We start from the raw sequence: 11,062 nt of genomic DNA, 5'->3' as shown, positions 1-11,062 counted from the left end.
CTGTGGTTTGGATTCTTTGTGCTGAAAAGTTTGGAAGTTTTAAGTTTCATTCTTTAAACAGACAGCTCCTTCAGTCCACAGTTATTTTATAGATTAAAACACAGTTTGACAGGCTTCTTTAAAATGCTCCCACTGTGCCTATAAATCAGATGATCAATTTTCTGCTGTTTTTCATCCATGATTATTCATAAATGCACTTAGCAACATTTGTAGTGGAGTAGCTCATCTCAACACTCTATGATGGGTGACATTTTTGTATTAGCATAATCTGGAAATTTCAACTGTCTTGTCCTACTTACCTGTCCTCAGCAATTAATTGTGTACAGCACAGTACACAAAGTATCTGTTTACAAAGTCTCTACAGAAAGAGTGACTATTTGTTTTGGATGTTACTACTAATTTTGTGCTCTAATCTCAAGTTTAACTATTTAAAAATAGACACAAACATTTTGTTAGCACCAGGCATTTGGAAACCATTTCACATACAGGTAAATATCAAGACAAAATTCTTCTGTGTAGAGTATTTCTTTTACCTCTTCATGTTCAGAATGTTTTAAGATTTTTGAATGGTTCAAGAATATTGCTCATTCACTTCACTTCACTTGTTACTAGCATAATGAATTAACCCAAGTGGAAAACACAGGTGATGATTGCTTGCACTACATACAAACTTTTTGTGAGTCAGAATATGTTTGTGTGTGAATTAATAGGTGAGAAAGAGAAATTCAGAACCCTTCAAGATGTGCTTGTGTTAGAGAACCATAACCTCTTTGATAAACACAAGGGAAAAAACACACACACTCCTCTCAAAGTGTTTTATTTTTCAGCTCCATTGTAGAAGTGTTTAATATACAATTTACAGTTCTGGTGTCTCTGTAGTATAAAATATGTTCCTTTTGTATTTTTTTTCAATCATTACTACTACTACTATTATATATATAATATCACATATAATATTTCATGTATTTTTATAGTAACATAATATATTAGTTTTTACATAATAAAAATATATTCTGTATTTTGAAAGCCTGGCTCAACAATGATGATTCAGTTCACTTTAGAAAATGTTATGTATCATTTTTATTCAAATTGTATTGGCAAAAACACTTGACTGAAAAACACAAATTTGAAAAATACTCCCACATGCTTAAGCAAGGAAATAGGTGAAATCACTGAAATTTTCTTTCTTCCAAGCACTGACCCCTTTTCCAAAGATAATCAGTTACTTTCAGTCTCAAATATTGGCAGAAATGTCTTTAGCCGCAAGATCTCGGAGACGGGTTCATTTCTTTCCTGGTAAAAGTCAAGCCCAGCTAGCAACTCCACATCCCGAACACGTGCAGAATGAGCCTGAACTCTTTCTTCAACCCATTCAGAAAGTGTCTTATTTTCCTGTGAAAACAAGCAAGAACAATGCTCAAACTCATAAAATGCCCTCTGTTGTTTGGTGGCAGAGTTAGGCAATTGCCAGTGTTTGACCTGGTCTGACAGACTAAAGGCCTCCAGTTGGCAAAACTTCTTTCAGGCTTTCCTAGGTATCTTTACAGCATTGCTTTTAGGGATCTCATTTAAACAGAATCACTTCTACCCACCTCTCCACTTCCAAAGTGACAGACAAGAAGAATTATGCTGACATGGCAATTGTGACTTTTAACTACAAAATGCATGAGTCACGTTTCAAGCACACACATAAGGATGGTTTTAGTTACAGCACAAATTAGCTGCACTGCTCAGGCCAGTCAAGAAACAGGCACCTGACAACCCACAAAAAGTCCTTACAGCAGCTCAGTCTTGATTGCTGGACAGCAAGAATTGCTGGTTAGACAGGGAAAACAATGGAAATGTAACCAGTAATCAATCCAAAATGTTATTTTCTGTTCTTTTACTACAAGGTATGTTTTGCAAACAGCTGGTAATTTGCTTTTTCATTAACAATATTTGCTTCTGAGGCAAATGATTCATTAAATTTATGTTACTGCCAAACATGATGAATGTAAAATGAGAAGATTTGGGGTTTATTGCTAAACTTTAGAAATTACAGTCAATTTCTAAACTATAATGACTAATTCATGCTACTAATTAGTCAACCCTCAACTACTAAAAGATCTCACTGGGAAGTTATGGATTATCCACACTACAAATGGGGAGACACAGAAGTGGTTTCCAAGTAGGGCAAGCTTGCACCTGTCTGGAGTTATGAGTTCAAAGTTATAAATAAACTAAAATCTGTCTATGAAGACCAGTTTAAGTCTGTGCAGCTGTACTTGTGCAATATATATACATTGAGTTTAGGAGCCTTGTGCAACCCAAAGTTTGTGGAATAGGCACTCAGCTGCCTCAACAATACATATTACACTCAGATCATGTATTTTGTTTGCTACGAGGCATAAGATTCACACTGTTAGTGCTAAGCAGAGATTTAATTTAATTCAAGTATGAATTTTAACTGCAGGACCATCCAAATGCCTGCTGTCTAATTTCTCATGAAGGTGGAATAAGCAACTGAAGGAATTTTCTAGCAACTGAAGGGAGTAACACTCAGAGTCCTCTGATGCCTCTGAAGTAAGTTTATCCTGCAGTCTTCCATAAAGATATGTCATCTCCCTGCTGCCTGTGCTGCTGTTCTCAGCCCTTCTCAGGTGACAGCATTTCCCTGTCCTCTTATCTTACCTTCCTTTCTTCTTCCTTGCTTCCTATCAGCTCATTAGTTTCCAGCTACCTCTCCTGGAGCTCCTTGCTCTTCTGGTGATTGCTTTAACTCTCAGCTCACTCCCAGCTCATGGGGAATGAGTTAATTCCACAGACTGATAAAGATTCTCTGGATGACTAGATTCCAATGGGAATCAGTTCCCAAAGTTCATCGGCACACAAGGAACATAGAACTACACTTACAGCACAGCTTTCAGTGTTGTCAGGTCGATGAGGAATGATAAAAGACAAAGCATCCAAGGACCCCTGACAGTTCAGTGGAGTGTAGGATATGTTCTTGCAGCTTGTCAGAACCACATAGTAATGGGTTGGGACAGGGATTTTTGTATTGTTTACATACCTACAAAACAAACATTAGTTAATGCATTTTTTGAGATATCAAGTATTAACACCACTGATACAATTAGAAATTTATAGGATTATCTCAATATATATCTTTCAATACTATATGACTTAAATTTCTTTTGTAATTGATAAAAATACCTGATGGGATACACAGCCTCACCATTTATTTTATGAACAGCCAAACATACATGGATTACTCTGCGTGCTACAAGCAGTCCCAGTGAAACAGGACTGCTTAACATGGTCAATACTCTATTTTGCCAGAGCCAGAGATTTCTACACCTGGAAGAGTCAGAATAGAGCATCATATTTGCCCTTCATTATACAAAGAATTTCAACCACTTGAATTGGAGGAGAGTGATGAGAAAATTAACTTCTGACTCCTTGCCATTGAGAAGTGCCAGAACAGTGATTTGTGGCTGTGTGCTGTAGAAACCAGTTTAGGATACTCATACTCAGTTGAAAATGTCTTTGCTGGTCTTTCCTGACTATTCTGCAAACCTGCTCACTTGTGTATAAAGAGCTGAATGATTCCCAGGCTTTTTTGTTCAGTATTGAACAAAACACTATCACTGAAATTATTATACTGCTTTGCATGACTGCCTAACCATGCTGACTAAAACATGCTTATTGCAAACTGGAGGCAGCATTATGTGGTCAGCTGGGTATTACAGCATTCTGCTTGGAAGGAAGTTGTAGTCTCCCCTCCCTTCCACCCTCCTACTACGTGGCAGGCTGATTTTCCCATTCTCAAACCATTTTTAACAGATGTGGTCAAGTCTAGCCTGAATAAAACATCTCCAGTGATAGCTTCAGCTGTGCAGATTTCCCAGCACCTTTCTACTCCATAAATGCTCTTAGTGTCACAAGGTATTTTCCCTAATCTAAGTTTTTCTAATTCTGTTTTTATTTCCTTGTATCCTTATTCACTGACATAAATAATTGGTCTTTATAATTTACATGTAAAGATGTCAGATGTTGCAGTAAGCTGTGTAAGCCATAGTTATGCAAAGGTATAACTCAGGAATGTTACATTTTGCATTTCCAGTTATGCGATTCAGTGAAGGCAAACACACAAATCTGACCTTTGATGAAATACATCAGTTTGAGACAATAGGAAGAAACAACAGACAGGTGAGGGAGCACAACATCAAAGTGAGAAAAGTATGCTTAAGCATGTCTTCTGCAGGTTTAAATGTCATATTCTCCCAGCATTTCTGATGCAGAGGCCCAAAACCTAAAATCTAGGCATCACCTTGGAAACTAATTACTAGAGACTAATTACTAGTCTGTACCTGTGCATGTGTATAGAGATACACATGTAATGGTACAGCTTTTTTACTCTTTACTTGAATGTCAACTTCCATGGGACTGTATTTGTTTGCAAGAGCATTTCCTGTTGTATGAGTAATAGTGGATGTAGGATTATAAAGAGAATACTGCATTCTCCATGATACTTGTTTCTTAGTCTTTTTTAAAAATAGGGGTTTTTTGTGTGGAAACACAGTGGAAGTCGTGTGGCTTTTCCATGTACTTACTGCTTAATTTCATCAGGGCTATCAAAATGGCCATCATAATTGTAATCGAACACTGGTCCACTGACAACGTTTACCCCATTCCTTTCTCTAGCATACTTCTGAAGAAGCACATTGTGGAAATAGTCCCATATGTCTGTCATAAAAAGAAAATAAAAGAAAAATTAATATCAATTTAAAGTAATTTCACCACTGAAGAAAAGTAGCATATTTGTGTTTTCACTGTAGATTAATAAAAAAAAGTTCAGAACTAAACTGCCCATAAAATCAACTCTTTGTTGCACAAAATTTGGATTTCATTAGAAGGGGCATACTCCCACTTGCCACTGAAAGAGGTGCTGTAAATGCTATTGTAGTCATGCAAGGCAAATTGCACTACTGGAGTGTATATTTATTTGATCTAAAGCTGAAGCTACAAACCTACAGCTGAGAGGTCATTAATTTCTGGCTGATGTGTCTGTACCTGCAGTGTTACAAATAGTAGGAACTGACATAATGGTTTTGGGAGAGGAATACTCACCACCTGAGTGTTAGTTTAACTGTAAAGAACTCATACCAAACATCACTAGACAATTTGGCTTATTTCACAGATGTCAATCAAGAAAATACAATTTGTAGGATATAAGATAGTGAGATTATTCAAATATTTACAACTGGCATGGCAAAAAAACCTTATGGGTTTGGTGCATTGAGGGAATCTCCTATTGAATTACCTGTTGTTTATGGTCTATAGAAACTTCTTGTTGTTTTCCTTGAAAAATTGGATTTGTCACAGTCTGTGATTTACTTGGAAGATTAAAGACACTTAGGTCTTCTGTATCTCTGGTTTTTATATGAGTGAATGAATAAATGAGGTCTGAATGTATTAGAAAGGTAGTTACATAATTGGGTTTTTTCCAATTTTTTTCTTACACAATTCCTCTTTTTATGCATTTTCTAAGAAAATTAGCCTAGGCCTAAGAGTAAAACAGGATCATAAGCAGCTATAGAAAATTTCTTATCAATGATTACAAACAAATGTGAGTTAGGCTGGGTGGGAAGAGCTTACCACTCTTGTATAATAAAAACATCTATTATAGAAATAGTATTGCAAGATTAATATTGTTCAAGTTTTCTCTTCAGATTTTGAAAAAAGAAAAAGTGCCATTTTCATTCACCTAGAGCATATTCCCAAGGGAATGAGAGTTTCATAACTAGTGTTTTATGTTAGGACAGCCCAGAGGAGATGAAGAGCAAATTGAAAAGCAAACAGGTAAGCAGGGATAAACAGAATCCAGATAGGACTATACAAAGAAAAAAAAAAAAAAAAAGCTTATAATTGTGCTATAAATTTTCAAACATCTACTCCTAAAATGTTTTAAGAATATTTTCACAACATCTGGATATACAGCAGGCCATGCATTAATGTTTTAACATTTTGTTATAGCTTTATCAAATCCAGAACAATAATTATAGAAAATTAATCATAATAAGTCCAAATTTTGCATCCTACCTTTGAAAGCATTATACATGGGAACAATATTGCTGGTGAGTAAGGCATCATACTGTTCAAGATCAGATGAATTGTAGTCTATATAAAAAGATCAAAATATAAGTGAATGGAATACTATACGAAGACCAATTGATTCATATGTCACTATAAATTGTAAGTACAAGTAGTTCAATTACATGTTACATTTGAGCATGAGTGTATGATCCTACTGCAAACATATCCCCAAATTTGTCCAAGAAATCTACTCAATAAATAATATTTACCAAATCTGAAAATAGGAAATGAATATTTATTCAGAGGAAGAGGGACAGCCTTTCCTTCCAGCCCTTTACATCATTCCAACCAGCTTTCATCACATTCAAGTTGTCACATGTTTTAAAAAAACCCTTAAATATTCTAAACCAAAAATATTTAGATACAAGTAGCGACTGCCCTACTTTTGGTCAGTCTGCAAACACTGGAAACCTTTTTCTGCCCAACATGCTGATCCAAAGAAGTTTGTTTTGGTGTTTGGGTATATGTTTAAACATAAACCCACATCCAGCTGATTAAGACTTTCTAAGGTCTCTATAAAAAGAACCATACTCACTGGGAGGATAGAGGAAACTGTGGGTCAAGGTCAGCCCTTCTGGGTAGTCAGAACAATTTTGGCTCCAAGCAGCAGGGATTCTAACATCAGGCCGCAGACAGTCTGAAACAGTGGGAGGAAGAGGAGATGTGTTTTCCTGTGAAAAGGAAAAAAAAATCTTACACCCACGGCTGTGGCTAAGCCAGTGCTTTGTATGGTTTTAACTTTCTAGAATGGACTTCATTGAATCTTCTCCTATTTTCGTAGTGAATCAGGTCAATGCAAGTAATGCACACTAATGTTTTCTGGGTAGTGTTTTTCTTCCACTTCTGTTTTTAGGTAATTCAGGGAAATCCGTATGTACCGTGTAAAACTGTAGCAGCAAAATAAGGTTACACCTTAGGCAAAAACAGACTTCACATTTGACTCATTCGTCACTTCTACATATTTCTGGAAACACAAAGTCAATGTCACATCCTCCTGGAAAGCAGCTAGTATATAAAAATGACACTATCACCTCATCTTGGCATCTAAGGATGCAGTCTCCATAAGAATCTGTGCTGCTGAAGAGTTACAGATAAAGAAATCCACAGTAAATTTTGAACATTTTACTGGCTTTAGTAGCTTCATCAAAATATGTTAACATGCTAAGATCTGGCCAAAAGTGATTCTGATTACTATATTTCTTTCTATAACCTTCACCTTTTTTTTCTATAACCTTTTTTACACACTTTTTCATAATTTTGCAATAACTTTAAATAATCTGAATATTCTTTTTTGTGTTTAACTTTTTTCATCCTCATTTACATGTAACTAATTTTAATTTTGATAAGACTAGAATATATTTTGCACTATACCTCTATAAACAGAAGTTAAACATCTAATTTGATTTTCAGTACGTTGTTTGTTTTGATCAATTAAAACCAAGGAAAAATAAAGAACTGATATATTCTTCTTGTGCCTCTTTGTACTCCTTCATATTATTTCTTTAGTTACTTTTATCAAAATTCAAGTAGATGCCATATTATGATCAGGTTGTATAATAATGGAATACATATATACCACATGGAATGAAATATAAAAGAGAAAATATTCCTTTGACTCCTGAGCAGCTCGTGTGTCAAAAAAATACAACCAACCAACCAACCAAAAAACCAAAACACATTTATCACCAATTTGGTTCCTTTTATTTCAGGTCAAAGAACCATAATGTCTCCTGAAGAAAGCAGTTAAAACTAAAAATTGGCTGTGCCTATCACATCATGAATTGTCCTTTTCAATGCCATTTATTACTTTTTGATGAGCCAGTAATTTATATCAAGAAGCAAGAGTTATTTGCATTTCATGACAGAATTTAAGCATCTGCTGTGCTCTCCTATGTCAAATTCAGTCTTTTTGCAAGAAAATGTGCCTTCCTCCCTGGCAGATGAATATAAAACCTCGAGAAAACTAATGTCCTTCAATCTTAAATTTTCCTTATTCCTGAGAATAATAAGTAATCAAAATGCTGATATCTTTTATTTAAGATCTGCAAGTGTATGTTATTCATCCAGTTTCAAAACTTCCAAATTACACAAATCTAGCAAAAGTCCAGCCTGAATTACCTAGTTTAATATTTGAGCACTTCTTTACAGCTACATAATGATGAGATATACCCCAGCTTACAAATTGTGTAAAGCATTGCACAGGCTGCATCCAAACTAATTAACCCAGGGTACAATAAAAATTCTGTAGGAAGGGCAAGTTTCTGTCATTCCCAAGTATTGCAGTCAAACCTCACTATCAAAGGCCTTAGCTCTATCCCTCTGTCCTTCCACAGGTGTTATAATTTACAAAGCCTATTCCTCTTGATTAGCACATGCAATAAAAAATCATAACGTCAGGTTACTGTGCAAGGTAAGTCAGTGTGTGAGCTCTTACACTCAGAGCCTTTCACTGTTGTGCCTCTGTCACTATTACAGATGATTTACGATTTCCTGTTCTTTCTACAGAAAACATACATCACTGTATTAGAGTCTGCTGTGACCTATATCCTCCAATACTCCACTCAGTCATTCACTGCTTCCCACAATGTTGCATACAGTGCTATAAGAAACTCCTGAAAAATATGTATTTCTCTTAATTCAGATGTTAAGTTGAGCAACAACTTTCTTTATACACTTCCAGTATCTGAAGGGTCCTACAGGAAAGCCAGAGAGGGACTGTTTGTCAAGAACTGTCATGATAAGACAAGGAGCAATGGGTACAAATTGAAAGAGGGGAAATTTAGGTTAGATGTTAGGAAGAATTTTTTTCATGTGAGGGTTGTGAGATGCTGGAACAAGTTGCCTGGGGAGGTTGTCGATGTCCCAACCCTGGCAGTGTTCAAAGCCAGGTTGGTTAAGGTCTTGAGCAATCTGTAGGAGGTGTCCCTGCCTATGGCATGGCTGGATTGGGATTAAATGATCTTCAAGGTCCATTCCAACCCTTTAAAGTTCTATGATTCTTTGCTAACTGAGAATTTATTTTTCAACAAAGGAAAATGTCTGAAAAGTTATTTGGGTTTTTGAGCTTTTCTAAGCTCAATATTAAGAAGACTGCAGCTCTGATGTTATTTTCAGTCTTTTTAAAGCAAAATCAGACAAAAAATACACCCACAATTAACTAGTTTTCAATGGGGTAATGCGCTTTCATTGCAAGGTTTAAGGGCAGATCTTCAGACCTGAAGTATCAACAGTCCTTGTTGAAATGGACATTTGTTTAAATGACTTTCAGCATTCTTACGAGTGGATTCATGATCCTTCAACCAAGATAGTGATGAATCAGTAGAAAGTATGGAGTGAAACTTTCTGAAATACTATCATTTTAGCAGCATACATTTGATTGAAATAATTTCTTCATATTTGTACTGATGAAATAAGAAATCACATAGACATTAATAACAATCCTCTTCAGACAGAAGAATCAACATAGAAACTATTTCCTCAAGGCAACTTAGAAAAGGGGTCAAATTATAAGGGCAAGTAAGCCCATGAATGTCCATTAGTTTACTGACCCTAAAAACTCAGTTTATTCTGGATCCGCATACCCTTGAACGCTCAGAGGTTCATTCAACTATAAATACATTTTTCAGAAATTATGTCATGTAACAGAGAGCAAAGAACACACAGAAATATGCATTAGTGCAAACTGTCTTGTAGAGTTGCATAGAGGGTATTTAATAAGAAAAATATTATGGTACTCATAGAAAAGCTTAAAACTTCTGATTTGGGAAATCACAGCCTGTTTTTCCACAGGAACTGACAGGCATGATGGAGAATTGTCTTGACAATTCTTGTAAAAGGCACATCCCTTTTACAGAACAGGCTTAATAGAACCAGCTCACCAGCTTCTCTACTCTCCTGTATCTTTTGTGTCCCTAACAAATGGTCATTCCCACTTCTCAAAACTTTATTTTAAGATAGCTGAATTTTAAATGATATCAAAGACACTTCTTCTGACACAAGTGCCTTAGTCACTTGACATCCACCAGCCCTTATAAAGGGCTTCTGATGAATGGACAACATTTTTAATCCATTAGATCCCATATTTAAGAGTAGTAGAGATATTTGATAACCTACAGGCTTATTCACAGTGTATGCAGTCCACAGTGGCATCCAGATATCATAGCTGTATCCAGTCACATACTGATGATGGGAAAGGAGGCAGTAGAACTTTTCCTTCTGAAGAACTTTGGGTCTCCCAAATGGCAAATGAGATGAGCTTGCCTTCTTTACTAAAATTTAAATAATAATTATTGACTTATTCTTCTATAACATTTTGGATGGCACAAGGGGTTAAGAGAGCAGACAAAAATTCTTAATTAAAACTTTAGCAAATACAAATAGATACTTAGTCATATGGTTCTCTAGGTTTATAAGCAGAATAAAAAATGTAGAAAATAGTTTTCGTATTATGTTTAACGCACAAAAGTCAATATCAGATTTGCAAATTCTTGTTTCTTTGAAATTTCATACCCATGCAAAAATATATTGAATTTATCTTGCCAGTGGAGTGAAATTTACATCTTATTTGATGAGGAGGCATTACAATGTTTCCCACAATTTTCAGAAAGCCCATAAAAAAGTAGAAAGAAGTATCTATGGGAATTTTTGATCAGAGAAATATAAAGTTATGGATACAGGGTAAGGAGCAAGAGTTATATCACATAGCCTGACAGTGCTCAGATTTTTTTTCAAGACCCTTGAAATCTTTATGGCTTTTTCAAAAATTTTAATGGGGTTCAGATCCTATTTCTATATATACATGCTGCTATAACAGAGTCCCTTAGCATTTTTTAAAGAAATGAAAAGGAAAAATTAAAAAAAATACATGCTTCTGACCTGATTTTCCTACTTCACTTTCAATTGTAATTAACATTGCAAAAATTCCCAC

At 35.4% G+C, this 11,062-nt stretch overlaps 1 protein-coding gene across 2 annotated transcripts in view; it reads right to left on the bottom strand.

Moving 5' to 3' along the window:
• Positions 1-811: 811 nt before the first annotated feature.
• Positions 812-11,062, bottom strand: part of ENPP3 (ectonucleotide pyrophosphatase/phosphodiesterase 3) — a 35,485-nt gene continuing 25,234 nt past the window's right edge. Inside the window, exons 20-25 of one of the 2 annotated variants that reach the window (XM_041423758.1) lie at positions 10,249-10,403; positions 6,671-6,806; positions 6,082-6,159; positions 4,593-4,725; positions 2,893-3,049; positions 812-1,392 (exon numbers count right to left, since the gene is read on the bottom strand). In XM_041423758.1, coding sequence (XP_041279692.1) covers positions 1,219-1,392; positions 2,893-3,049; positions 4,593-4,725; positions 6,082-6,159; positions 6,671-6,806; positions 10,249-10,403 — 833 coding nt within the window. In that variant the 3' untranslated portion in view covers positions 812-1,218. The remainder of the gene's footprint in view (positions 1,393-2,892; positions 3,050-4,592; positions 4,726-6,081; positions 6,160-6,670; positions 6,807-10,248; positions 10,404-11,062) is intronic. The other variant, XM_041423760.1, reaches the window with a different exon arrangement.

This window comes from Onychostruthus taczanowskii, unplaced genomic scaffold, assembly GCF_017590055.1.
Source record: "Onychostruthus taczanowskii isolate IOZ18803 unplaced genomic scaffold, ASM1759005v1 scaffold8, whole genome shotgun sequence".
Taxonomy (NCBI): domain Eukaryota; kingdom Metazoa; phylum Chordata; class Aves; order Passeriformes; family Passeridae; genus Onychostruthus; species Onychostruthus taczanowskii.
The sequence above is the reverse complement of the archived record's forward strand: the minus strand, read 5'-3'. Positions and strand labels throughout refer to the sequence as shown.